Raw genomic sequence first — 27928 nt, 5'->3', positions numbered from 1 at the left:
ACTCATCGGGGGGACGGCCCACGTCTCTCATCAGGGGGCCGTGCTCTGCCTTTCATGTCTTTTCATCTCTCATAGTGTCTTTTTGCTCAGCAAGGGAACGATCAATGCAGACAGATTTAAAGTGCCGCGCAGCACTATAAACGTTTGAATCCAGTTTGAGTCTGATTAATGTTGACTCCAACAACACGCAGTACGGAACAGTTGGGAAACTGGGAGAAAAAGGGGGGAAATGTGCCTTTGGGCTTCCGCTTTTGACAAATTTTCATTTATTAAAATGAAAGGAGAATATACTGAAACATTACTGATAAATCCCACTAACAACTGCCAGTATGAGGAGTTCATAATTCACAACAGTATGTTGAGCTAAAACGTAAAAGAGGATGTGATATAATCACAAATTCTATGAATACAAAGTATAACTAATGATTAGACACAAAGGGGGGTTAGGTTGGACTGTCACCTGGAATTACTGAACAAATCATATTTTTTATATTCAAAACTTTATTCTGATAATATTACTACTTTAATCTCTTAATATTAATACTTTATTCACATAAAAGGCCATAAAAAGGATTATTCTCAAAAAAAGTATGACTAAATCCATATCATTCAGTCTCTGAAGCATGTGTGAAATCACGGCAATTCTATTGGCCAACGGCAGTCACAAGACGTGAAATGGTGCGCCATTATGACTATAAAATGGTGCCGCATTAGACATCATTAGCTTGTTTGTCTTGAAATTGTTTGCCTTTTTTATTGTTGTTTGTCAAAATAAGAAATAAAATTGGGATGGTGAGCAAACAATTCAGCAAGTGTGCGTCTCCATTTGTGCAGTTTGTTTAGAAGCTGAGAATGCACAGTCAGCTCTCGAGGAGAGCAGGAGGTTCATAGAAAAAATAAATTAGATGAATTAGACCATTTTCTGCTGAAAGACCTGGATAAGGGCAAGGGAATTGGGCCCGAGGCGGTGAAAGAACTGTCATGTCAAAAAATGCCTCAAATTCCAGAGGGACTATTGTGACGAGAACACAATTTTAGCCATAAAACAGCCATTAACTATGTTCTTTAGGTTGCAGTCGATACTCGTTTAAGCCTTACTATCTCTCTTGGCTCCCATAGCAAAAATAAATGGCCTGTTTAAAATGATGTATAGCCCTAGTGATAGCAGACGGTGAAGTAGCAGAAGATCTCTTACCTGCCCAGTGTTCATCACATACGGTGAACAGACTGGTTTTGTTGGTGAGCTCTGGCAGAAGACTGCTGCACTCCATGACTATAGCTTGAGGAATCATGATCACGCAGGAGACCAGCCAGATCAGAACGATACTCTTGCGGGCTCTTTTGGCAGTGCTCTTGAACTTCAGCGGGTGGCAGATAGCGTACCAGCGATCCTGGGCAATGCAGCTCAGAGTCAGGACTGAGACTGACACAGAGATCGTCTAGAAAGCAATAGACAGGAGATGGAGACCCACAAACCACAGTGTGAAACAAGAATTATGACCAGACAAGGAACGGTTACACATTATTTGAAGGTGTTCTTGTTACATTATAATTATACATTTAAGTACTGAGTAATATAATTATGTAAGAAAGTAATTCCTGCTATTCCGTACACTGTCATATGCTAATTGTTATACTAGATGAAATATCAGTCTCACAATTTAATAGTTTTATTTTATCAAAATACTGTATCACGATTAAGTTAACTTAGGGATGAATTTAAAATAATTTAAAAACTTGCAGACTTCGCAGATTTGCTATGTCCAATAACTTGTGAAGTGAAAAACTAATCATTAGAAATAATTTCTTCATTTGTTCCCTTTCTCTAATTGAAATTGAAATGTTTAAAATAAAACATGCTTTCTTAGAAACTTGAGTTGGTAAATAATGTATAGGTTTTAACTATATCCTCAATATCAATTTCCATTGTCTTTTGTACAATTCCTTTTGTTCATCTTTGATGGGAATTACACAGAACAAATATCGGCAAGTATTAGCAATGGATTTTTTTTTACAAGGTACTGTGGCTCTGGTTTACCTAAAACGAGGAAACGTAGTAATATAGCGTGGTCACAATTTAACTAAAACGAGGGAACAAATTAATAAATAGCATGAACAATTTCTACAGTGGAACAGGCATGACCCAGCGAATGTTGTTTTTGCCCCAAAATGTAGCTGTGAAATAATTAGTTGACATAGAGAATTTAAGTTGATATTTCAATAATTGAATGACACATTTGCATGTTCGTAGTATTATCGGTTAGTGGTCGTAAATAAATAAAAATATTTAATCTTCACTAATATTACAGTTACTACTATTATTAGTAAGTGTTTTATTTTGTTTTTGTAGCTGGAACCTCTTTATAGTTGAGAGGAAGTTTTAAGAACCCAATCAAAGTGAATCATAATAATAAATATTATTAATAATTAAAACAGGGAACAAGTTACAGAGCTCCTCCTTTAAGGAGTGGATACCAGACACTCCCAATAAAAACAAAAAGAGAAAAACAATCAATGCATGCATGTATTGCACTGATGTAGATGAAGCATTCCAGATTGGATCAGATTGAAACTCACTGATATCCATTTTCAGTCAGTATAAATGTGGATTGTATTGTAGAAATTCCATTTCTAAAAGAGCAGTATTCTATTTAAAAACAACAGGACGTCAGATGACATGATTATCGCTCGATTTTCAATGCGTGTGTTCTGTGCAAATTGTTCAATTTCCAACAGATATGCTTTTTGAAGTGCTCCACACTGCATATGTCTGAATGAATCTGTATAGCAACTATTGTGATGTTCTGGCTTTACTCTAAATGTCAGCTTGAAGAAGTTTGAGCTTAAGTGTCTGGAATGCATTTGAATCAATCCTACATTATACTGGCATCAATCAAACATGACTCTATTTGAGGGTCAAAAGGCATGAATGTGATTGGAAACAACTGATGTTATTCAGGCATATGCCAACACTTGAAGGAGCTGCAGCCATGGCTCACAGCTGCTTCTTCAGTCTTGATAACTTCAAAACTCTCATTAATATTCAGTTATCCAACAAGGGAAGATTGCTATGCCCATCAGGGATAGAGAAGAAACAACAGTACTTGTAGCTTTCAAACTGTGAAGGGTATGTCAGCGGAAATATTACAGATGATTCATTAGGTCCTTCCAAGACAGAAGGTTGAGTAAATGTGTTCCTTAAAAATGACCAGAAGGGCATGTTGTCATTCAGGAACTCCATCAGTTCCTTCAAATGGTGTTGACAAGCATGTCATTTATGGCAGTGCATCTCAATCTCAAAAAAATGAGGCAAAAAAACAACAAAAAAACTTTCAAAGAGCTTAAGCTGTTTACGTGATTTATGGACGGCGAAGCAAAGCAATAACTTAGTGCAAGCAGCCTTGAGCAGAAGAAACTGTTAATTCTACTGATGCGTCAGAAGTCGCAAGAAAAAAATCATAATTCACAAATGTATCAAAACATTTGAAACTGTATTTAGATACATAATGGCTTCCTATGAAAAGAAACCAAAAAATATAGTGGCAAATTAATTGATAAAAGTCCATACATTATCCGTTTCCTTACCTGTAAGTAAGGTAGTATCTTGCACAGGGTCTGTCCCAAGAACCAGGTTTCTGTAATGTCCACAACAAGACTTGCAGGAAGACATGTGATTGTGACTAGGATGTCTGCGAAGGACAGGTTCACGATAAAGTAGTTGGTCACAGTGCGCATGTGGTGGTTTTTCCAAACTGCAAAACAAACTGAAATGAAAGATGCCATGAGGAATACAGTGTTTTCAAGAAAGTGTGGCTGTAAAAATTGTTGCATAAAATGCAGAATCCCAGCCAACAAGCAGTGCTGCAAAGATTACTTACAAACTGTAATCAGTTACTGATTCCAAATTACATGGTGACATTTTTAATTAGTGATATAATCCATTACATTACACATTTAAGATAATATAATCGGACTACTTTTAGATTACTTTTAGATTACTTTTGACCTAACTCGTTTATCACATTGATTTGAATAGGATAACCTTGTACCATATTGATATAAAAATGCAAAGAGAAAGAAAATTGTAACAACTGGTATGTTCTTTTACATTGTTTTGTGCATGTATTAACTCAAACGCTATTGAAGGAATGACTCAGAATGGCACACTGTAGTAAACCAAGATCATAAACATAGCATGTGTGAAATCTATGAACTGCGATTTAAATGTTCATTTACATTACATTTGTCTAACTCTGTAACATATCAGTATTATAAGAATCTCTTTTAAAATCTTTATTAAAATCCATTTTCATTTGCAAAACACCCTGCTAGAAGACAAAGGATCGTAAAGTTTCCCTTCAAAGGAACAACTCCTTATTGGCTCACTCTTCTCCCGAGGATGAGACATCTCCATGCTTTAAAAGATCCATGATCACAAGATCAGGCCCTTCCCCTACGCTGATTCTGAGAAATTGAAGATGAGCTAGAAGTCTTCCAAGGACCCTTATATTTCTGCCAGGCTGCGGCCTTGTCTTTCCATTCATCAAAGACCTTCTGACTCAAACTGGTTCTCTTTCATCAAGACAACTTCAGCAAAGATCAACTGGAGCCTCAACAGATTGCATCAGGACACTTCTATTCAAATGGGCGAGACATGCAAGGATCAAACTAAGGCTACGGTCAGACTGTCAGTCCAAATCCGATTGTTGTGCATATCTGATCGAAATCTCATCAAAATGAACTAACATGAACAGTAAACGATCACATGAATGTGATTTTTTTCAAATCTGTTTCAAGCTACATCCATATGTGGTTTGAAATCCTATTCTAATCATATTTCTGGAAATCGTCTCAGGTTACCCCTGAGAAGGGAACGAGATGCTGTGTCGATGACGACACTTTGGGGAATCCCTTCAGCGTCAGCACTCCTGATGTCACATGAGCATCTTAGTCCAATCTTGATTGGTGCAACGTCATTCCGTGACGCATGCCGGCGGATTGGAGAAGCTATAAAGGAGCCGGTATCACAGCTGTTGTCAGCCCTCTGATCGGCTGAAGCAAGCCGCTCCCAGGTGTGCAGGAAGCATGGCAAAGGGACGCAGTGTCTCGTTCCCTTCTCAGGGAACATTGGTTACATGGGTAACCTGAGACGTTCCCTTTCGAAGGAACTTGCACTGCGTCGATGAAGCCTCGGCCACAGCTGTACCATGGCATCCAGTCACAGAGGAGCTGGATAAGTGAGGGAAAACCAGAGTGGACAATGTGAGTTCTCTTGTGACGCAAACAGATCCACGTCCACCTGGCCAAACTACCTTCAAATGAACTACACCATCCCAGAGTGTAGTCTCCATTCCCTGGGCCTCAGCCCCTGCCTCGACAGGATGTCTGCTCCCACATTTAGATGCCCTGGGATATAGATTGCTCTCAGCGAGAGAATCCTCCCTTGGGTCCATAAGATGATCTGATGTGCCAGTCTGCACAGAGGGCACAATCTCATGATTTATATACCTGATGATTTATATACGAGACCACCAACGTATTGTCTATTCTCACCAGAACATGATGACCTCTGAGGTCTGGGAGAAAGTGCCTTAAGGCTAGCAGTACAGCTAACATCTCTGTTGTTATGATTGTCATGTTGTTATTATCATGTTCCTTCCACAGACCCTGGGTCGAGCGGCCCTCCATCACTGGTGTATTTTAAAGAGCAGCTTCGGTGTCCTGAATCAAATTCCCGGCAGGAACTAACCGAATACATTTTTCTACAGGCCTCTCTATGGAGAACGAACTCCCCACAATATAACGGAGACATGTTTTGAGACCGGCGGAGACAACAGCACGGAAAAAAGCTGTGCATAACAGCCTCCTCCGGTTTTGCCACTGCGTCAGAAGATGCATAGTCCAGCGCGGCGGCTACACATTTCCATGTTGTAAAATTTAAATGAGACAACATCTCTATTGCAAACCCGTCCATGTTGTTTTTGGGTATTCCTACCAACGCAACGTCAGTGCCATAGAAATCACTGTGCACAGTGTGGACATAAATAATTTTAGATCAGATTCCAATCGGATACACAAATAATCGGATTTGGACTGACAGTGTGAACGCAGCCTTAGTCTCATCAGTTGATGCAACCCCATTTCCAGAAAAGTTTTGTAAAATGCAATGAAATCAAGAATCTGTGATTAGTTGAGTCCCTTTAAACTTTAACTGACAAAAGTACAAATGAAATATTATATAAATAAATAAATAAACAAATAAATAAATAAAATATTATATAAGTGTATTTTGTAAATATAAATATATTTTGATTTTAATGCCTGCAAAACACTCCAAAACAGTTGGAAAAGAGGCATGTTTATAACAGTGTCGACTTACACTTCATAATAGTTTGGGTATTTAGGATACTAATTGATGAAATTTTGCAAGTGGATTTTTGGCCAATCTCGTCTGATACAAGGCAGCTGCTTTCTTTGCTCCTTTTCATGATGGGCCATACAGTTTCAGTAGGAGACAGATCTGGACTCTAGGCAGGCAGTCTGTGTGGAGACACTGTGTGGAGTCTCTAGAAACCACTCAGTTGCAGCACATGCAGAATGAGGCCTGTCATTGGCATCTTGCTTCCCAGGTAAGTTGTCATCTTGATGCTATTACATGTCTCTGTACAATCCCAATATACTCCTCCATGTCAGTGGTGCCTTCACACACACATGCAAATCACCCATCCCATGACAGATGTTTGCCACAGCACACATTTCCACTACATCTGAGATGCGCTGGTGCCCAGAGAACTCAACGGCATCTCTGCATAGAAATGATGTATAGCTTTCTCCTTGCGTAACACCAGAGTCTTAAGTTTAATTTCTTGATGCAGTGGCAGACTGTGTTAAGTGACAATGGTTTTAAGTAATCCCAAGCCCATTTGGCAATATTTAACACAGAAGCATAATGGTTTCTCATAAAGTGCCATCTGAGGAATTGAAGGTCATGCCCGTTGAGAAATGTGATTTTTGAATTGTTTGACAATTCTTTCATGACATTTGGTACAAAGTGATGAGCCATGACTCATCTTTGCTTACAAAGATTGAATACTGCTTGTATCTTGTACGTTTGAAAGCAAACATTAAACCATCCGATAAACACCCATACATGTTAGAATTGTAATTTTACTGTTGTTCTGTAAAGTAAAATCTTTTTTTTTTAAATAATGATAATAAGATTTATCATTGTTGTTAAAACAATAATAACAATAACATTTATATTATTACTTTTATTATAACATATTGTGTTATAATATATTATTATCATGATTATTAAATTCTTGATTTTTTTTATTTTACAGTTCAATACCATGTATTATTGCAATAGTAAGATATATCTTTTATATTTTGATTATACATACATATATATATACATATATATATATATATATATATATATATATATATATATATATATATATATATATATATATATATATATAATCATTACCTGAGCGTTCAGATTTTCCTTCATTGTCTTTAGCTGATCACATGCCTGTATGTGATCTGATTGAAGTCATATTGAGAACAGGCGCGCTCAACTCTCAAATCATTTATGGGTGCGAGTAGTAAAAAAATTGTCAAAAATAAAGATGAAAAACCGCACTCTCAAGGTATAATTTCATAAATTTATTGTAACCATGTCCACACAGACGCGTTTCGGCCTAAGCCATCATCAGTGTGTACACACTGATGATGGCTTAGGCCGAAACACGTCAGTGTGGACATGGTTACAATAAATTTATGAAATTATACCTTGAGAGTGCGGTTTTTCATCTGATTGAAATCCCCATATCCTCAAAGACTATACCTCTACTATCTTGATTTGTATTTTACTCTGCCTGATGATGAGAAATTGCTATGACACATATGCACATTCCTGTGAATGGTTTTGTTTAGAAAACATTTGTGCAGTAAATACATGTAAATATAGGTCTGAGTGGCTCATGAATAAGACATGAAATAGCTGTGGATTAACTGCCTTCACACAGTCACAGATCAGCTGCCATGTGACAACAGTTGATCAGTGTTGATTCTGTTAGCATATTTAGTGTGGAACTTAATGAAATTAATAATTCAGAGGTTTTTGTAAACAAAAACAACAACAACAAAAAAAACACTATTGTTTGTTCAGTGAGCTAAATGCTCTTTCCATGGGCAATAACAGTAAACATGTTCAATAGCTTGAACAACCTAAACTTATTGTACAGAAATGGACTTAACCTTTAGAAATAAAAAGTGTGACAACTAGCCTATATTGCACATGTGATGAGAAATGAGAAGACCATTTACATACATGATGGCTGGGTTGTTTCTCGACAATCGAGGAATTGAAGATTGTCTTTCCCAAAAGCGCACACTGACAAATACATTTTAGTTTGCCTGGTTTGAGTGCTTTAATTATTAATGGCATGTATTGTGACTCAGTTCTGATTAATTGCTGAGCAATAATTGCTCGATAAGCCATTCTTCTCTATTGTATGATATGTGTCAAATTCAAGTTTATAATAGAAATGTCATGTTTATCAGAACAATTTGGTATTTTCTTATCACTGTCTCTTTTGTAAAAACCATAAGTGGTTTGTGCAGTTTGACAATTGACTGTTTTGTCTCCAGAATGTGGACTCTTGAAGCAGCCTGATAATGAAAGAAGTCACAGCTGTTGCTTTGGCCTGGAGAGAGTAGACCACGAGGTGATATAATGACCTGAAGCCCCAGGCTATATCAGCGCTGGCACATTTCCCGGTGTGGCTGCCAGCGCTCCCGATCCCTAAGGGACATTCCCAACGGTCGGTGAATCCAAGCTTACAGGGTGTTATGGACAACACTAAAGTGCAGGGCCGTAAACACCATAGACACTGAGAAATGGACCAGTTTCCCCCCTCAGTTTTAGATATTGATGCTGCTCTGTTTGTTGTTAGAATAACAAAGGTTTCAAAAGTTCAATTTTTAGGCCGGTCCGCCTCAGCGGTCTAACAACACTCGTCTATAGCCCTATTCGGACGGGGCTAGTTTAACATGGAGAGGTGGAGTAAAGTCATTATTACCAGAGCTTCTCAGTGGTTTTAGTCCTGTCTGAATGTGCATCTCAGTAATCATTACAGACAATATCATTAAAGATTATGGCGACTTTTACCTTCCGGAAAAAATGGTCTGGAAAAATGACCTCAGGTAATACTGATCCCGTGCAAATAGACCCGCTGTAAATATGCACGCAAGTAGTCCGTCATTTCCTGTTTAAAAGTAGTTTTCTGCGGTTGTTCAAGTATGCAGTCGCTTGATGAAGCATTCAGTTGCGATGTAGTCGGTGGCACAAACCTGTGGCAAACCTCAAGTGTTTTACACACACCATTCAGATCAGAAAGAAGGTCAAAAGCACTTGTTAGAGGCACGAAACTTCTTAGGTAAGAAGTGCCCATTACCAACATAATCCAATCTGAAGTTAATTAGTACACCGTTCGACAGGACCCAACTGTTTTAAATATAAATATAGCTTATATGTGTTTGCACACATGATATCAGGAAGCAACGTAATACACACATGATGACAGGAGGGTGACGCTGCGTAAATCGAGTTACTGTCCCGCTTCGGTAACACTTAGAAATTGTAAGTAAATGATTAATAAACTATTTAAATAAACATTAATACATATTCAGACATATACTAATAGTTAGTGTTTTGTTGAATGCTTTATTAACATGTATTTCTACTGTAATTCAGGGTTAATTCAGGTAGTTATAAAGCATTTAGTAGTGGTCAGTTAACTATGTTTGTGAGCTCATCTAAAGTGAGGACTAGTTATGCCTTGTAAAGCATTTATAAAGGAGATTTAAAGGCTCAGTTTTCTTCTAAACAGAAAAAGGAAACAAACACAACACACTGATACAGAACATAAAAATATTGAAGATGTATGAATGCACATTTAAATAGTTTATTGATCATTTACTTACACTTTCTAAGTGATCTTATGAACCACTGACAACTCCTAAATAACTGGTTTGTAAATAATGCAATACTTCATTTAGAAATGATAAACAGATCATTAATAAAGTATGAAAATACAATTATTAAACATATTATAGATATGCTTATGAAATCAAGAATAAAGCATTTATAGATGTATTTATAAACTGCTTATTAATGTCTATTAATGCTTTATAAATGATGAATTTACTGTTTTCTAATGCATAGCTAATGATTAATAGCATGCAGTTATTATAAAGTGTTACCCCCACTTCTGCTAGTTTTATTGAGATCTCTTATCGTGTGCTTTATGCGCAACTGAGCAATTAATACGGCTCTATCAGTGCTTGACATCTAGACATGTCGTAAAACACACACATGTTGTAATGGAGGGCATGGAGTTAGCCAATCGTTTACTTCCGTTTGGATGGAGAATAATTTGGTGCAAATAACTTTTAATTCCTTTAAATAAAAAGGCCAATACAACCCTTCCTCCCTCCTCCCCCGATATTCAGGATATGGTTATGGCCTTGCTATAGTGCAGCCTCCTGCCAGGAAAATATGGACTTTCCCTTGAGGTTTAAGGATTTCCAGTTGGTGCATGAACACACTTTGATAGTAGTATTGCATGTAGGGCATGTTCAAAGCATCCTCAAAGTGTAGGTCTTTCCGCTTGTTTCATGTGCTCATCACATGACCATCCGTGCTCTGGCTGTTTGAAGAATCCCCCGCAGCACATCCATGCACTTCCAGGAAAAAAAGTGACACTTATCACAGAAGCTCTGGCAGAATTGCTATAAGATGATATAAGTAACCATTAAAGAGAGGGAAGGAAATGAGATGAACTACCGTTAAAAACTCAATAATCCAATCCCCTGCAGAGTCATTATGCTAATAGCTTATTATACCTGTTAGAATGGGATTATCAGTAGAATCAATCACAGCTGAGACTCCAATTTTACATGCACTGTAAAAAAGAAAAAGAAAAAAGATAACTTGCATTTCTCATTGAACCCATAACCCATGTTTTGTTGGTACATATTAATATATTTAGTGTGGTAAATTATATTTGTAAAATTAGTTATTTTGGATGTTACCATTTGGATGTCACCAAGAGAGTCAGCTTTGAGCAGAAGTCATGATGTCTACTATTACTACATCCATATATCACTCAGCAGAAGCTTTCTTATCTGATTCATACATCTAATCAAACTATTATTGCATAAGAAATTATGACTGGTTTATGTTTTTTTGCTGATGATACTCTAAATCAGTGAGCATAATTTCATTTGCATTCATGGGTTTTAAACACACTTCAATTTTTGTACATTTGGAAGAACTGACTTTATTGTATTCATGAGATATTAAATAAAATTTGTTCCAGCTAGATCGATAATGACAGGGTTTCATTCTGTCCTGTGTGATTTTTTAAAGATAATGGTAAGAACCATTGTGACATCAACCCATCTCAACAACTGTGCGTGTGCTAATTATTTCATCATTCATGCAAAAAATGCAAATGACTTTTATTAGTTCCACTCGCATCACATTTATAAATATATTTGCTATTGTTATACTGGTGTAGCCTGACATATTCATTTTGATTCAGTCTTATTAAAATAAAACTTTTTTGACTTCCGTAAAACTTCATAATGTTAAGGAAATTAGTTTCAAAAGAAAATTGCCTTTGCACTGTCAAATCCATATCTTTTAAAATCTTCTCCACTTAGCGATTCATTGTGAATGCATTTGAATAATGTACTTTCAATTTCATTTAATAACTCTGAACTTTTCTGATCTGACATTATCTTGCTTCCACACGCATTTATCAAAATAATAACCTGTAGAAATGGCTGTATCAAAGCTATTGTAATATTGTATCAGTGTATCCATATTGATATGTCATAGGGATAGATAGAGCAATGTAAAAGAACAGCTAATCCCAAAATGAAAAATCCGTCATTAATGAACCCACATACATCATTACGAAACCATATGCTGTTTTTCCCAAAGTACTGTATAAGAGTCCAACATTTATTAGGCTTCAAAAAATATAACAACTTTAAATTTAAACTTCAAACAATCCTCACATAAACCCATAATAATGTCATATTTACCTGTACCTTCACATACAGAACAATATACAGTAATTGAATAAAGTGATCCAACAGTCTGCACTGCATTAGATTAAATATAGACTCATCCTTATTAAAGCTACAAAAGTTCTTTAGTTAAGGGCAGGGAGAAATTGTCTCTGTTCCCTCTGTTCTTTGATTAACTTTACTGATAGACAGCTTTATTGGCTACTGTCACTTTAAAACCAGCCGATGCTGATCTCGCGCGCGCCTCATTCTCTCACAACTCTTTAGGCTACTTCATTTAAGACTTTATTTAACTCATTTAAGACTGCTCTTATGTTATGAGGACACACAACAAAACGGACATATTGGCATAATTGTGTGTGTTATTGTTCATTCAAGCGCGAAAGAGAACTGTATTCTGGCGCACAGTCTGTGCACACGATACTGGCGCGCGTCTTTCTGTGTGTGTGTGTGTGTGTGTGTGTGTGTGCCTCACATAGACAGAACATTCACAGACAGCGCGTTCTTGTCACGCTTGAATGGTTTAAAAGCATTGCATGAATAAGAGCGGGATCATATAATGTAGGCGCTATCCAAAGGATGACGGAAAAATGCATGCTGCGTTAACTGTGTTAAACTGGACAAAAAAATAATCGCATGCGTTAACGTTGACAGCTCTAATATATTTATAAAATTGACAGCTGAAATGTAGTTTGATCACTAACTTCTCAGTTGTTTAAAAAATTAAAGCAATTATCAAAGTTTGATAAAATGTTGAGTTGGATAAAATGCAAAGCACATTTCTATATGTGCTAATAATGGGATTTACGTGCATTTACAATTGCATCACTTCTTGGGAATTGGATTCTGCATGTCATGCTGATTACACTTTGTAACAAGAGCAGGCTCACACACACAGCACTGTATTCTACATTAATCTCTAGGGTGGTCATCTTTATTAAAGCAGAAAAACACACGTTACTATTTACTGCCAAGACGTTGTTAGGTAAACTAACTACTATACGACTGTATATCTATTCATATGTTAAATTGCACATTTTATATGAAACTGCTGCTACTGTCCTGAAAATTTTGTATCAGAATTAGACTTTCCCGAATAAATACAGATTAAATGTTGCATAATCATATTTGTTTTGAGAGCTCTGGTGAAGGGAAAGATTATTTCCAAATAACGACTATTAGTCTCATACATTGACATACAGCTTCAGACGATTTGCAATATAGTCTTGGATTATGTTGATGACACCTTTTTTTTTTTTCCTTTTTTTTTGTCGTCGTTCTTTGAGACTTGAACCTCATGGTCACGAACAGCTTTGAGCAGTGTAAAGATTCTTCAAATATGTTACACAGAAGAAGAAAAAAACAGCATAAAGGTTTCGAGCAACATGATGGCGAGTAAATAATGTTTTATTTTCTTTCTTTTGTTTCCCCTTTTTTTTTGTGTGCAAAAAATCCTGTAAAGTGTGTCATTTTAAACCCTGCCCGTTGGAAAACAGATAGCTCTGTCCAAAACTGGTTGTTTGATGAAAAAAAAAAGAAAAAACCATAAATAAATACTCTCTCACTGCACCTTTAAAGAGATTAGCACATGAAATTTGTCACTAAAGCATGAGTCAAGTAACATTTCAAAGAACCCACAATTAATATGCTAAAATTACTTAACCAATAATCTTGATTCAGATCATTTGAGGGTCAATCATATTTCTAAATTCCTTGTAAAACTTCAAATGTGATTGTCCTCCATCCTCAGTGGCACACAAAACATTTAAAAGCACAGTATTACGTCCATAATGTCTTTCATTCAGAAAGCAAATCCATCACAGTTTGTTCTAAAAGAGCCATGCAATACGTGATTTGATTTGCCCAAGGTCTATAGATATCAAGTCAAGGAAAAAAGAAAGCTAGAGGCTTGGAATGTTGTTAAGGTAGGCATTTGTGTATACATGAATATATTCTTAAATTGACAGAAATAAATAAGGCAAGTGCAGCTTAATTGCAATTATAATACATTAGTTGCATTGATGACTTTAAAAATCTGAACTAACTGTAATTGAATATTACAGGCTTCCTTTTTACTGGCTTCCCCACTTCTCTGGTAAGCAGTCAGAGAAGTAAAATATAATATTTTATGATAATTTTGTGAGATGCCTTCCTGTAAATTAAAGAGTAAAGCACGCGCTAGCAACGCCAAGGTTATGGGTTTGATTCCCAGAGAAAGCAACAGATAAATTGTGTACATTCTTTGAATAAAAGCATCCGCCAAATGCGTAAACATAAATGTAGATCCCATGCGCAAAACAAGGTAGGCAACATGATGGACAGAGCTGTGGAATGCTAGGCTATTCGACTGAGTGTAAAACATTTTGAAAGCACTTCTGAAATACATTTTCTGAGTTCCTCTCGCGCTGCAAACTTACTTACCCAAGGTGTTTCCGACCAGAGATACGAGGAAAACCATGATATATCCAGCTATGAGCACCCATTCATATTGTTTAGGATGCAAATATTCCCTCCAAATGTAGTTGAGAAGCTCGTCATCGTCATCAACATGAGAATGCGAGTAAATTTCCGTGGAGTTCAGATGCAGCGCTGGTGTGGAACAGGCATCGCACGCGTCATTAGCGGTGATCGCGGACATGTTGCGCGCGGACCCGGGCTCTCTCTCCAGCATCGCGGATGACTGACACCGCATGAGTGAATGAGGGGGAGAGAGAGAGAGAGAGGGGAAGGGGGATATTGTACAACTCAGAGTTGATGGCGTCGTGACGCAACGTGCACCTCTCAACCTATTATCAATTAGTTACCAAGACAGAGAAGCGTTTTGAAGTCAGAGAAGCTATAGATTCTATCGATTGCTTGCTGGATACTCATGTTTATTCAAGTGTAGCTTTCAGGTGTATGTCGCATAATAAATTATAGCCTACCCACAGTCAAACAATCTTATTATGCTGTACTAGAATATATATTTTTTTCTTTGTGACATGTTCATCATGTTGAATTATAATGCTTCATGGTAAATAATAAAGTAGAACACAATGAGATTTTGGACATCGATCACTTGCATGATGCATGGAGGTTTATATCTCAAGAGGAGTAAGTCACATAAGTAAGTCACATAATGGTGGCTAAATGGTGTTGCATTTGAATGCAATTTAGTTAGTTTGGACTTTTAGGCTTCGTCCGAAAACTAGTTTAGACAACACTTCTTTAAAAAATGTAAAATGTAAATGTTTTTTATGCGTTTTGGCCGTTCATTTACAGAATAACAGCGTTTTTGGGAAAGGGCTTTCAAACTACAAGGTTTTGAAAACGAGGCCTTTACTGTCTCCATGTAAACAACAAAAACATTAATTTTTGCAAATGGTGATGTCATGTGTATTGTGTTAGCAGGATGTTTCTTGACAAAGAGACATCGCCATCTACTGGCCTGACAGCAGAATACAGCCTTTTAAATCATTTTCTCAGATCCGTGTGAACGGATAACAGCCCGAGCGGTGTTACGGCTGCTACCGCGGCCATATGCCCCAGGAGCCTCTGAAACAATTTCAGTGGGACCGCCGTCCTGCCTTTGAACGTATTCAAGCAGTTCAGCACCGACCGAGTGCGTTCCTCTGTGAGGCGTGCTTTCTGTGCTACCGAATCCAACTTCATACAGAGAAAAGAGATCCTCTGCACGGAGGCTAGTTTGCTTTTTTCCCAGTTGACCTGAAGACCCAACTGGCTGAGGTGACTGAGCACCAGGTCCCTGTGTTCGCATAACTGATCAGAATCAGCCAGTTGTCGAGATAGTTGAGAATGCGAACACCGCGTTCTCTGAGCGGAACAATGGTTGCCTCCTTTGTAAAGACGCAGGGAGACAGGGGCACCCGACGGGCAGGACCTTGTACTGATATGCTCGTCCCTCGAACGCAAAGCGCAGAAACGGCCTGTGTCAAGGGAGAATCAAGACATGAAAGTACGTGTCCTTCAGGTTAATTTTGGGGACGGATGCATTCAAAAATGTATTTCTGCATGAGCATTTTGAATGGTAGCTTGTGGAGACTTCAATTCAAAACTCGCAGTTCCAAGATCGGTCGTAACCCACCGATTTTCTTGGGTACAATGAAGTAGGGACTGTAGTGCCCTGACCTCATATCGGCTGGAGGGACCGGCTCGATCATGTCCTTCGCCAGTAGGACTGCGATCTCCACTCGCAAGACATGATGTTTTAGGTTCAAGGTTCGGGAGGAACACGTTCTAATGATCAAACAATCAAGTCATTCCAACCAGCTGTCAGCAATCAGTAATCAACAGGTCCACTCAATCAGAATGATTAAAGGCCTATAAATGCACACAGTCGACTCACCCATATTCCTCGACAGTTTTCAGCATCCCTCCACCACCCCATCTCCTCACACTTGCCTGGTTATGTTCCTAACCAAGAGATACGGGGGGAGTGCTCTGGGTTTGGGCCTAATTTCCGAGCTCGGAGCCCACCCCCGGACAGCACGCCAAATACGCATAACTATTTATTCTCTGATCATTTGTAAGTGTGAACTCGTGAAATGGACATCGGTTGCTCTCACTGAAGTGGAGTGGATGACCTGAAACTTGGGGGGATGCCAGGCGAACTGAATCGCATAGCCGAGCCTGATGGTCTGAATGAGCCAGCGAGACGGACTGGGGAGCGCTAACCAGGCTCGCAGAGACCGTGCAAGCGGGACCAGAGGGAGAGGCCGGGACCAAAGAGGCCGGTCTGGGACACGGGGGAGTTAAGGAACACAAGACACAGCCAGAGATGGCGTTCCTGGACCACCATCGTGGACTTCGCACGACTCACTCTCTGCGGAGCTTCTCTGGCTCTTCTCTTCTCAGCCCCTATTAGAACTACGATATTCTATTCTATACGTTTATGAATTATATTGAGAAACCATAGAGAAAAAGTTGAATAAAGACTGAGTCAATGTTCAGAAATTATTAATTATTATAATGTTTTGAACAATGCTGTTATTTTCATTATTAAAAAAATGCCATTATTTTATATGAAAAAGTTAATAATTGTATTTTATTGACAAAATGTTTTAGTTTGTCTTGTATATTTTTTGATTAGATCAGATAACATTGTGGGCATGTTGTTCACATTTCACACGGATGTGGCGGAGGTGGCAGCTTTCATAGAACAACAACTTCAAACATCTGGGCAATGTCATGGCTATAGATGGATGCACCAAAAATGTTGGATGAATGGGATTGTAACTGATAGGGAAACAGTGAGAGTTCTGCTGCTGCTTTTAGATGGTGAAGGGGTTGAGGCGGTGTGTATCATAGCCGTGGTCCTAACTATGTGCGGCATATAGATGGTTATGATAAGACATTTGGAATTGGATTAAGTGGATGTATCGATGGATTTTCCAGGAGCATGATATGGCTTGAGGCATACAAGACTAACAATGATCCAAGACTTATTGCTGGATACTTCATGGATGCAGTCATTAAAGCTGGGGGTTGTCCTGTTAGAGTGAGGCTAGATTTAGGATCAGAACATGTTCATGTGGCTGAGAAGCAAAGATGTTTGACTTTTTCTGAGGATCGATCTGAAACAGACCATGTTACTTTTGGCCCAAGCACTGGAAACCAGTGCATCGAAAGATGGTGGCTCACTTTGCAAAAGTGAATGTGTCCAATTTTAGATAGACCTCTTTGACAAGCTGAGAGAGGACAGGCACTTTGCAAACACTTTTTTGGACAAATCCTTGGTGCAGTTCTGTTTCCTTAAAGGGATGGTTCGGAGTAAAATCAGCCTAGGGTCCTTTGCACCATGACCTCGAGCCAAACACTCCCAACCCCCCCCCCCCACCCCCCTCTCCCCACCCCCAGAAGCCTTTTTTTCCCTTGGTTGAACATTATCAAAGTTAGAGCCTATTTAAAGAGATCAGCTGGATGGCTTAGTGCAGCCACTAATGGATCCTATGATGTATCTCGTAAATTACCCCACTAATAATGCCCAGAATGGTACCAAACTTCTACAGTAGTACAAATAGGTTCTGTACTCATAAAACGAGGCATTGGAAAGTTTGTAAGTACATCAGGAGTTTAATGTGGGAATAAACTCACCTGACGGCTCATGCTACTGCTAACCCGGACACCGACGCCACTTCACTGAGTTGAGAAAAGCACGTAATAGTCCAGGCAGAAAGTGATGCATAAGGAGGTAGTGTAACGACAAATTATTATTTTTTCCGAAGTGTTGACAACTTAGTGTTAACTAATATTTGTTATAAACTGGTACTACCAACAAAATATTAGTGCATTCCTGGAACTGGGCATCGTTACACTACATCCTTGCATCGCTTTCTGCCTGTTATCTGCTGTTGAGACTCTTCGAGAGTTATGATGATCCATGACCTCAAAGAGCTCTTCTTTGTCCACATCTTCAAAATGTGAACAGCATGACTCTAGGATCATTCTGTCTGATTCTGTAACATATTTGAGAAAGCAGTCCACAAGACTTGTTGTGACACATCCATGGGCCGCCTGTTCCGACATTACAGGTGCTATTTTTACAGGCAGGTACTTCTCTCTTTGCCAACCAAATGCAATGATTCGGACGATGCTTTCCCACTGTTGTTGACCAAAGTCGTGTCGTTGATAAGGGAACTTAAAGGGGTCATATAATGGTACATGCACTTTTACAAGTTGATTGTACTGAAATGTGTGTTGGCAGTGCCTGTACACAACCATCATAAAATGATAAAAATCCATCCAGTTATTTTTTTCAGTCAGTCATTTTTAAATCTCCTTATATGTTTGACCCCCTCTGAAATCAAGCCGTTCGATTTTGTGACGTCACAAAATCGACACCCCTCCCACGATTGGTGATTGACAGCAGCGTTTCAACACAGACCCGCTCTCGCTCGTGAGCGAGCTGTCTGTCATCATAGTCCGTGTCATTGTTGATACCCTCACTGGAGCACTGTCTATGAGCAGAATGGCGTCTGCGATTGTGGTGTTCTGTTCTTCGGTGTAATAAGGAACACAGCAGTCATTTTGATGTTCCTAAATCCGAACCGTTGAAGACGCAGTGGCTGAGTTTTGTTTTTGAAGGGATATGCCCAAAGGATTGACGCAGGGATTCCCTCACGGGGATTCCCCACGATCAACATGCATTCATGTTTGCACGAATCATTTCACACCAGACAGCTTTACAAACGAATAAAAACGGATCTGTACCAACGTGTTCCTGCTGAACCTCCAGAAGAAGTGAGTGTAATGTTTTATTAACCTTTATATTGATATTTGTATTAATCTTTGCAAATTTGCAAACCTTGCTGCACGCTTCACGATGAATGCATCTAAGGTTTACACTCAGGGTACATTACAGCATGTTTTCTATGTATGACGTTCTCAATATAATTCATAATCCCACGTTTATAATGAACAACGCGTTATGGTTATTGCATTATTATTTCAAACGGTGTACACACAGAACAGAGGGGAGGGGTGAGCAAAGCTCATTATCATTTAAAGACACATGCACTGAAACGGCGTGCTGAAAACAGAGCTGTTTTTGACCAGGTAAAATTAGTGTTTTCTTACAATACTAATGAGAATTTTTAATTAAAGTATATTACAAACTTTTAATTTAGACCCTAAAGAATCATATTAGCTTGTACAAAAATGGCATTATATGACCCCTTTAAAGCTATTTCCCAAAGTACATTGCTCATAAAAGTCATGCCAAAACTCTGAAAGCACATACCTCAAAACCCCCCCTTCATCAACAGCATTTTCCAGCCGTCCATCGGGAAGAATGACTTTCATAGATATATCATCCGTCAAGACACTTTCGTCAGAAAAATATTCAATAAGCTGTCGAAAGGCCTGACCGTGATGAATAACAAGAATTTACTTCACCCTTTCACTCTGAACAAAGGGCTCCAGTGAGTTATTGTCACGGTTCATGAATTCACTGTCTCTCTTCCCGTGTGTTTGTGTGTGTGTGTGGCCGCTGATTACCTCAGTTATCATCAGCACCAGCTGCGGTCTATTAGCCATATGCTTATTGTCTGCTGTCTTGTGTTGTCAGGTCGTTGTTTGATGTCCCTGGTGTTGAGTCCTGTTTCCTGACCTCTTAGCCACCTGTCTTCCTGGATTTTGATTCTGTTCCTGAGAGTTCCTGGATTTCTTTGTGGATTATTCCTTCCTGGATATCTGTGAATTGTGCCTGACGATCGTTGGATTCAGCACACGTCTTCACCTTCACTTCTTACTGGGTATCTTATCAACGTCCCTGCGTCACCCTGTTTGCTGTGATCTTCACCTCTCACTTGAAACTGTTCTCACTTGTGGTCAATAAACATTTATTCTCGCTATTGCATCACTTGCTTATTTTTACGTTACAGTTATCAATTGGAGAAGGTACAGAATACAATTCCTCTAAAATAGGTAATGTGTCATCAAGCGCAGTGTCTTCCAGCCCAGAGATAAGTCCTGTGAAGGTTGTTACAGTGCCACTATCCTCCAAATTGTTCACCTCTGGCTGCATCCATTTCAAACACACTTGATGGATCAGTCATGCTAATTATGGAATCTGACAATAAAACATCATCACTGCCTGTTTCAATTAAAGTGCTACTCCCTACATAAATTAGGTCTGACTCTACATTGACATAGGTCATTGACTCTGGTACGTGAGGGAGATCTGGATTCTTGCCTATTTCCCCCTCCCTGTGCAATTGTTTCGCTGGTGAAGTTCAACTGTGTGTCTAACTGTGTGCCACTGGCGATGGCCCTCTTCTTGGTTGTCAAGTAAAAACCAAACAGCAACCTCCCTGTCTCTCTCTTGAAACCAACACGGAAGTGAATTAAACTGCAGTTCATCGACTGGCCGCTTGAGGCTGGCTGCAAAAGTGAGTCAAATCTGCATCTCCCCATGTTAAAATTACCAACTGTACAGCAGAAAAAAACATGTTTACAGCCTGAGCAAAAAGTGGCTTTGGTCTATACAGCTAATTCTGCCCTTCATGACAACTGTGAGGGGGGTGAATTTTTTTATAACTCATCCGTTAAAATTATATTAAGCCTTAAATTTCTGCATAATTAAGGGTGTCCACTTTTGAGTGACAGGTGGATTCCCTCTGCTGTGGTCATTAGTCATCATTAGCCGTTTGTCTGCTGTCTGTTAGCCGTCACGTTACCTCAGCTCATTGTCTGACTGTAAAAATAAATAAATTCAGGAGTGAGAAACCTACGGTCTTCAGAAACCTACGGATGACGTCACGGACACTACTGTACGTCCATATGTTTTTACAGTCTATGGTAAAAACGCAAGATTGGTAATTTGAGCTCATAAAGTTCTCCAACTGAAATGTGGTCATCTATTGTTTGCTCTTGAAATTTTGTTACATCGACCACAAAATCTGTGAAGCTTCCCACGGGACATTTTTCACCTGGAAAAAACAACTCGGTAGCCTTTTCAAGTAGATCCTTTTTTGTACAGTCCTTTGACACGCAGATTTTACATGTACCCCCACCTTTTTGTGTTCAGACCTGAATAAATTTCCCTTCTCGAAAATGCATCCAACCCATTTCAATATTTCGCATACTCTTTTGAGCATTTTTTGACCTTATTTTTTCACATACATTGTCAGTGTCACCTCTGCTTCTTGCTAGCCTGGTTCTCAGCCGATCAAAAAGTTTAGATTTTCGGCCTCTGGGATCTTGTTCTTTTCGCCTGCAGTATCCATGAATAGCCAGTCGGTCACCATAGGAAGGCAGATATTCCTTCAGCTGGTCATCTGTCATAAGCTGTATGACACTGCAATCAATCTGCAAAAAGAATATAATTTAAAACACTTTAGATATAAGTTTACAATTCTCTGATGACAGTGACCCTGTGAGGTACACTGTTAGATCTTACCAGGCTTTTTTTTTACAGTAAAATACTGGCAACACTGTTGCCAGTAATTTACTGTTAATTGTACAGTTATTTACTGTAATCTACAGTATGTTACTGTAACAATGCACTAAATTGAAACTCGAGTTAACTAATTTCACTTGCAGAAACCGACTGCCTTAAATTCACCAACTGTCGTTTAAATGTATTAAAGGGGTCATATAATGCCATTTTTGTACAAGCTAATATGATTCTTTAGGGTCTAAATTAAAAGTTTGTAATATACTTTAATTAAAAATTCTCATTAGTATTGTAAGAAAACACTAATTTTACCTGGTCAAAAACGGCTCTGTTTTCAGCACGCCGTTTCAGTGCATGTGTCTTTAAATGATAATGAGCTTTGCTCACCCCGCCCCTCTGTTCTGTGCGTACACCGTTTGAAATAATAATGCAATAACCATAATGCATTGTTCATTATAAACGTGGGATTATGAATTATATTGAGAACGTCATACATAGAAAACATGCTGTAATGTACCCTGAGTGTAAACCTTAGATGCATTCATCGTGAAGCGTGCAGCAAGGTTTGCAAATTTGCACAGATTAATACAAATATTAATATAAAGGTTAATAAAACATTACACTCACTTCTTCTGGAGGTTCAGCAGGAACACGTTGGTGCCGATCCGTTTTTATTCGTTTGTAAAGCTGTCTGGTGTGAAATGGCAAACATGAATGCATGTTGATCGTGGGGAATCCCCGTGAGGGAATCCCTGCGTCAATCCTTTGGGCATATCCCTTCAAAAACAAAACTCAGCCACTGCGTCTTCAACGGTTCGGATTTAGGAACATCAAAATGACTGCTGTGTTCCTTATTACACCGAAGAACAGAACACCACAATCGCAGACGCCATTCTGCTCATAGACAGTGCTCCAGTGAGGGTATCAACAATGACGTGCGGACTATGATGACAGACAGCTCGCTCACGAGCGAGGGCGGGTCTGTGTTGAAACGCTGCTGTCAATCACCAATCGTGGGAGGGGCGTCGATTTTGTGACGTCACAAAATCGAACGGCTTGATTTCAGAGGGGGTCAAACATATAAGGAGATTTAAAAAGAAACACTGGATGGATTTTTATCATTTTATGATGCTTGTGTACAGGCACTGCCAACACACATTTCAGTACAATCAACTTTTAAAAGTGCATGTACCATTATATGACCCCTTTAAGCACAATAGGAAAAAAAGGTGACTTATTGTCATAACTTATTGGATAATTTGATTTCTCGTTTTGTCTTCTAAATGGAAAAATTAAGAAAACTCATTTATCACATATACAGCCCTTCTCACGAACATAAATGAACAAATCTAGAGACGTTTTTTTCATATTTTTATTTTTGGACTGCACTTGTGATGCATATTTATCAGTTTCATGATTACCTTATCCTGTTACATTCGCTGTATGATGTCATCAGAGACATTTCTTGACTTCAAAAAGTCCCAAAGGTCATCCATCCATCCTAGTAGAAGAGACATAATGATATATATAAAAAATACCATAACATGAACTCTGGAGTTAGCTGAAATAAGGTCGGTCCATTCGTTTTGATCGGTCCAAACTGAATTCATTATTAGTTCCGAAATATATAGTCAAAATTCTGACTTTTTAAAAATTAGACTTTGGACCTATATATGCGTAACGCACATCACAACACAAAATGGATAATAGGCAACCCTAGTACTATTAAACATATGATTAACAGATATCATAAAACTACAATTTTATGACAGAAGCTACATGTTTATGCAGTAAAACTGACCCAATATATTGTGGCATTATTATGGTACACATGGCCGGCCCAAGCCTTTATGGGTCCCTAAGCAGAATTTTATTTGGAGGCCCCTCGGTGCCACCAATATGACTGACTATTGTCAATGCTTGATTATTCTCAGACTATAAATCTAACACACCCATTATCAATTTTATTAGTTGTTAGCTGTGTGTTGCCTGGCACGTTTTTCCTCCCTTCTACGGTTTTCAATCGCAGCTAACCCACAAGAGGTGTTTTTTCTGCACTTTAATTTGCGCTTTAATATTCAAAGTCTTTTAACGTGGTGTACTGAAAGTGGTTAAATAAACCAGCAGACAAGTTACTGTGAACAAGTTAAGCGCTTTAATTGCTTTTGGTTAAAAAAAAAGTGTAAAAGTGCTATTAAAATAACTTTAGATAAACAGTATCCTCTTATATAAAAATTTTATTTAATTGTACAAAACGGACAATATTAAATTAAATACTTAAATAAGACCTGTAAAAGGTCGACAATCGACTACTGTGGACTTCGACCGAAAAAAGGAAATAAATACAGGTATGAGCGCTGGCCAAATTAACTTCATTTTTATTCATATCTTGCACATCTACTGCAGTCAGATTCACCATGTTGACTCTGAAGGAATCACTCACATGGCTGGGCACTTGTAATGACACATCAAGGATGTTAAGAGGCTAAAAACTTGCCCCATTGAAGTCAACAGGGTGCAAATTTTAAAAAGAGGATAACATGATGTAGGCAACACCGATTTTTGACGTTGTTCTCTGTATTGACAGCACTCCAAATGTACAAAAAAATGAGCTCAATGTTAAAATTGACCGGAGTTATCCTTTAAGCGTAAAAGAGTTAAATGATGAGCACTCTCTAATTGAGTGAGGTACAGTATTCCACTGATGTGAAGCTCTGTATGAGAAAACAGCTTGACCAAACAATGTTTTCCTACGTGGAATTATACAATCCGCTCTAATTGCACCTCTTGTAATTCTGTTTTCAATAGATTTAAATTGAATAAAATCAGCCAAAGGAGGAGGAGCCAAACCATGCATAATCTTATGAACTAAACAAACATTTTTAAAGTTGATTAGATTTTCCCAGTTAAGCAAGTTATACTTATTTAAAATGTGACAATGATGAAAACTGAATTGTTTTTTATCTAAAATTTTAAGTGCTTGTTTGTATAGTGATTCTAATGGTTTTAGGACTATCAAATGTGTATTTGACCAGCTTGTCAAACAATATGTGACATGAGAAAGAATCATAGAGTAATCATAGACCTCATTTGATAAACAATTTCTGATAAACCTAAAATTAACCAAGTTAAATTTAATCTTTTTGCAAACTTTTTTTTATGTGGGTTTTAAAACCAAGACAGGAGTCCAGATGTACCCCTAGATATTTACATTCTGAAACAACCTGTAATCTTTCTCCTGAAATAAAAATGTCCTGCTTTGTATCAGGCCTATGTCCTTTAGAAAAGAACATACAAACTGTTTTTGACACATTTAACCTCAGAAAACTTTGACTGAGCCAGGATGTAACTTTTACCATAACGTCTGTCAACTTTTTTGCAACTTCTTCTGCATTTTTACCATGTGTAAAAATGACTGTATCGTCAGCATACATTAGGATATTACATTGTTCACACTCCTTGGGTAATGTCACATTCACCATCTGTCATCGTCCTGTTGTCGTCTTCACTACAGTTCCCAGAATCCTCCTTGTTTCCACACCTGAACTCACTCCCTTCATTACCCACCTGTTCGTCAACATCATCATCTGCATCACCTGTCTTGTGTTCATCTGTCTGTGTATTTAAGTTCCTTCTGTTCACTCATCACTTGTCGGTCAATGTTTATGTTAGGTTCTATCTATGTTCTGAGCACTCGCTCCCTGTTTGTATTTGTGATTATTGAGAATTAAAACCTTGGATTCTGCATCTTCGTGTTCGCCTCCTACTTCATCCACCCAGAAGCCTGACAGGTAAATCATTAATATACATGCTAAAGAGAATTGGGCCCAGTATGGACCCTTGTGGAACACCAGTTGATAGACCTAATAAATTAGATTTAAAATTATTGAGAACGGGAAGAAAGGTAAGATTTGATTAAATGTACAAAATGTGTAGAAAAATTTAAATCATACAGTTTATGCAAAAGGTTATTATGGTTTAGAGTATCAAATGCTTTCTGTAAATCAAGAAATACAGCCCCTACCACTCCACCTTTATCCATTAATGCTTTTACCTTTTCTGTAAAGTAACATATTGCAGTTTCTGTTGAGTGATTTGTCCTAAAACCAAATTGCATCGGATGTAATTGGAAAGAACTATATTAAGACGATCAATAATTTGTTTGGCCACTAGTTTTTCAAAAACCTTTGATATTGTAGGTAGGACACTGACGGGCCTATAATTACAAGGTAAGCGAGTGTCGCCTCCTTTAAATATAGGAGCCACAACCGCTGGTTTCCCAGAACTATCCCTTGATCTAATGAACTATTAATGATATGTGTTAGAGGGTTGACTATTGAGGAACTAATTTGTTTCAGTAAGAGTGTGTCCATACCATAAATATCCTTAGCCCTTGAGGACCTCAGAGACATGACCACTCTTTCAACCTCTAACTTAGTTACTGGTATTAATACTAAAGCTGTGTCACTTGCATTAATTGTAGATAAGGTTGTTGTACAGTAAAACTTTGGGCTGTTTTATCCACTGACTCAACAAAATAGCGATTAAAGCTAGGGTAGGTAATCCTGTTCAGAAACACTTTTTTTTATACTGGGTGAAATGGTTTTTCCATCCTGAGAGTAGTCAATACATTATGTGTTCAGAAAAAGGAATGAAAACAATCAGACCTCTGTAGCAGCTGCAGGACAGTAAAAACTCTGACCAATCACTGCCACTCGGTCCGAGTGTAAAGAACCAATCAGATGCCTTCAGAGCCAGGAGGAGTGTCTTAGCAGTGTCAATCAAGTTCGCGTACGCGCTGATCACCCCTCTCTTGCACGGCGCGTACCGTCATTCAAAATCAAGATTGCCGGTGCGCCGAGCAGCTGTGCTAATGGCGGACAAACAACCAAAACTGCCAATTTCTTGAGTGGAACCTGCTCATACAACAAAGACAGGTAAACGGAAAAAGACCGATGACGATAAACAAGCCCGTCGGAGCCCATTGACTCAGTGTTAAAACTCTAGCCGCATAACATACAGATAAAATGTCACGCACTGTGCAAAGCAACAATTGAAACCTGCTAATTCACTGGCTTGTCATGTTGCTAAAATAATGTACTAGCAAACCTTATTTAGCATTACATATCGCTAGAATAATTATTTACATAGCCTACTGCAACGTTAGTTACCGTTATATTATCTTACTGGCTATTTATAACTCATAGAAAGAGTGCAACGTTATAAAGTTACATTACATGTGATTCTGACATGATGCTACATGCACTGCGCTCCTTCCTCTCCACTTGTCTCAGGTAAATAATGCGTCTTCGGTCGGAGTCGTGCGTTCATGTGTTTTGGGGGCGTGGCTTTGAAAGGACCCCAGAAGGGAGAGGGTGGACTGAATGGAAATAATGAGCTGTCTTTAAAACAGTCGTTAGAGGTCTACATACACTCGATTTTTATACTTTCTTTTTCAGAATACTTACATTTTAATTATGTATTGATAAAGTTTAAACAAATTTGAAAAATATGTTTTTTAGACCATTCTTACCTACCCCAGCTTTAAGGGTCTGTGCCACATCAATCGGGCTCTGTAGAAGTGAATCATTAATCTTTAATTCAGTTGGACTTGTTTTAATATTCTTTTGACCAGTCAGGTTTTTAATCTGTCTCCATATTATTTTTACTCCAAATCTTTTTATTGGTTTTCAATGACAATGCAGAATAAAACATCATAAACAGTATACAATAAGATATTGTCCATTATTAACCCCTTACATGGTCCCCCCCCACCACCACCACCACCATCCAATATCTCAAAAAAAAAAATAATAAAAAAAAAATAAAAAAAATAAAAAAATAAATACAAATAAAAAAGCAAAGTAAATCCCCTACAAAGATCCTCCTAATAAGCAAAAATTATGTACCATTGCCAGTTAAAGG

At 38.2% G+C, this 27928-nt stretch overlaps 2 protein-coding genes across 2 annotated transcripts in view; both read right to left on the bottom strand.

Moving 5' to 3' along the window:
* The window catches only part of hcrtr2 (hypocretin (orexin) receptor 2), a 31847-nt gene extending 17049 nt beyond the window's left edge, over window positions 1-14798 (bottom strand). The window contains exons 1-3 of the mRNA XM_079856352.1: window positions 14530-14798; window positions 3586-3764; window positions 1196-1439 (exon numbers count right to left, since the gene is read on the bottom strand). Of these exons, the coding sequence (XP_079712478.1) occupies window positions 1196-1439; window positions 3586-3764; window positions 14530-14779 (673 nt within the window). The 5' untranslated portion in view covers window positions 14780-14798. The remainder of the gene's footprint in view (window positions 1-1195; window positions 1440-3585; window positions 3765-14529) is intronic.
* mlip (muscular LMNA-interacting protein) overlaps window positions 1-27928 on the bottom strand; it is a 217067-nt gene that overhangs the window by 41583 nt on the left and 147556 nt on the right. The window lies entirely within an intron of this gene.

This window comes from Squalius cephalus (genome assembly GCF_949319135.1).
Source record: "Squalius cephalus genome assembly, chromosome: 21".
NCBI lineage: Eukaryota > Metazoa > Chordata > Actinopteri > Cypriniformes > Leuciscidae > Squalius > Squalius cephalus.
Note: the sequence above shows the minus strand (reverse complement) of the source record. Positions and strands in the feature narration are given on the sequence as shown.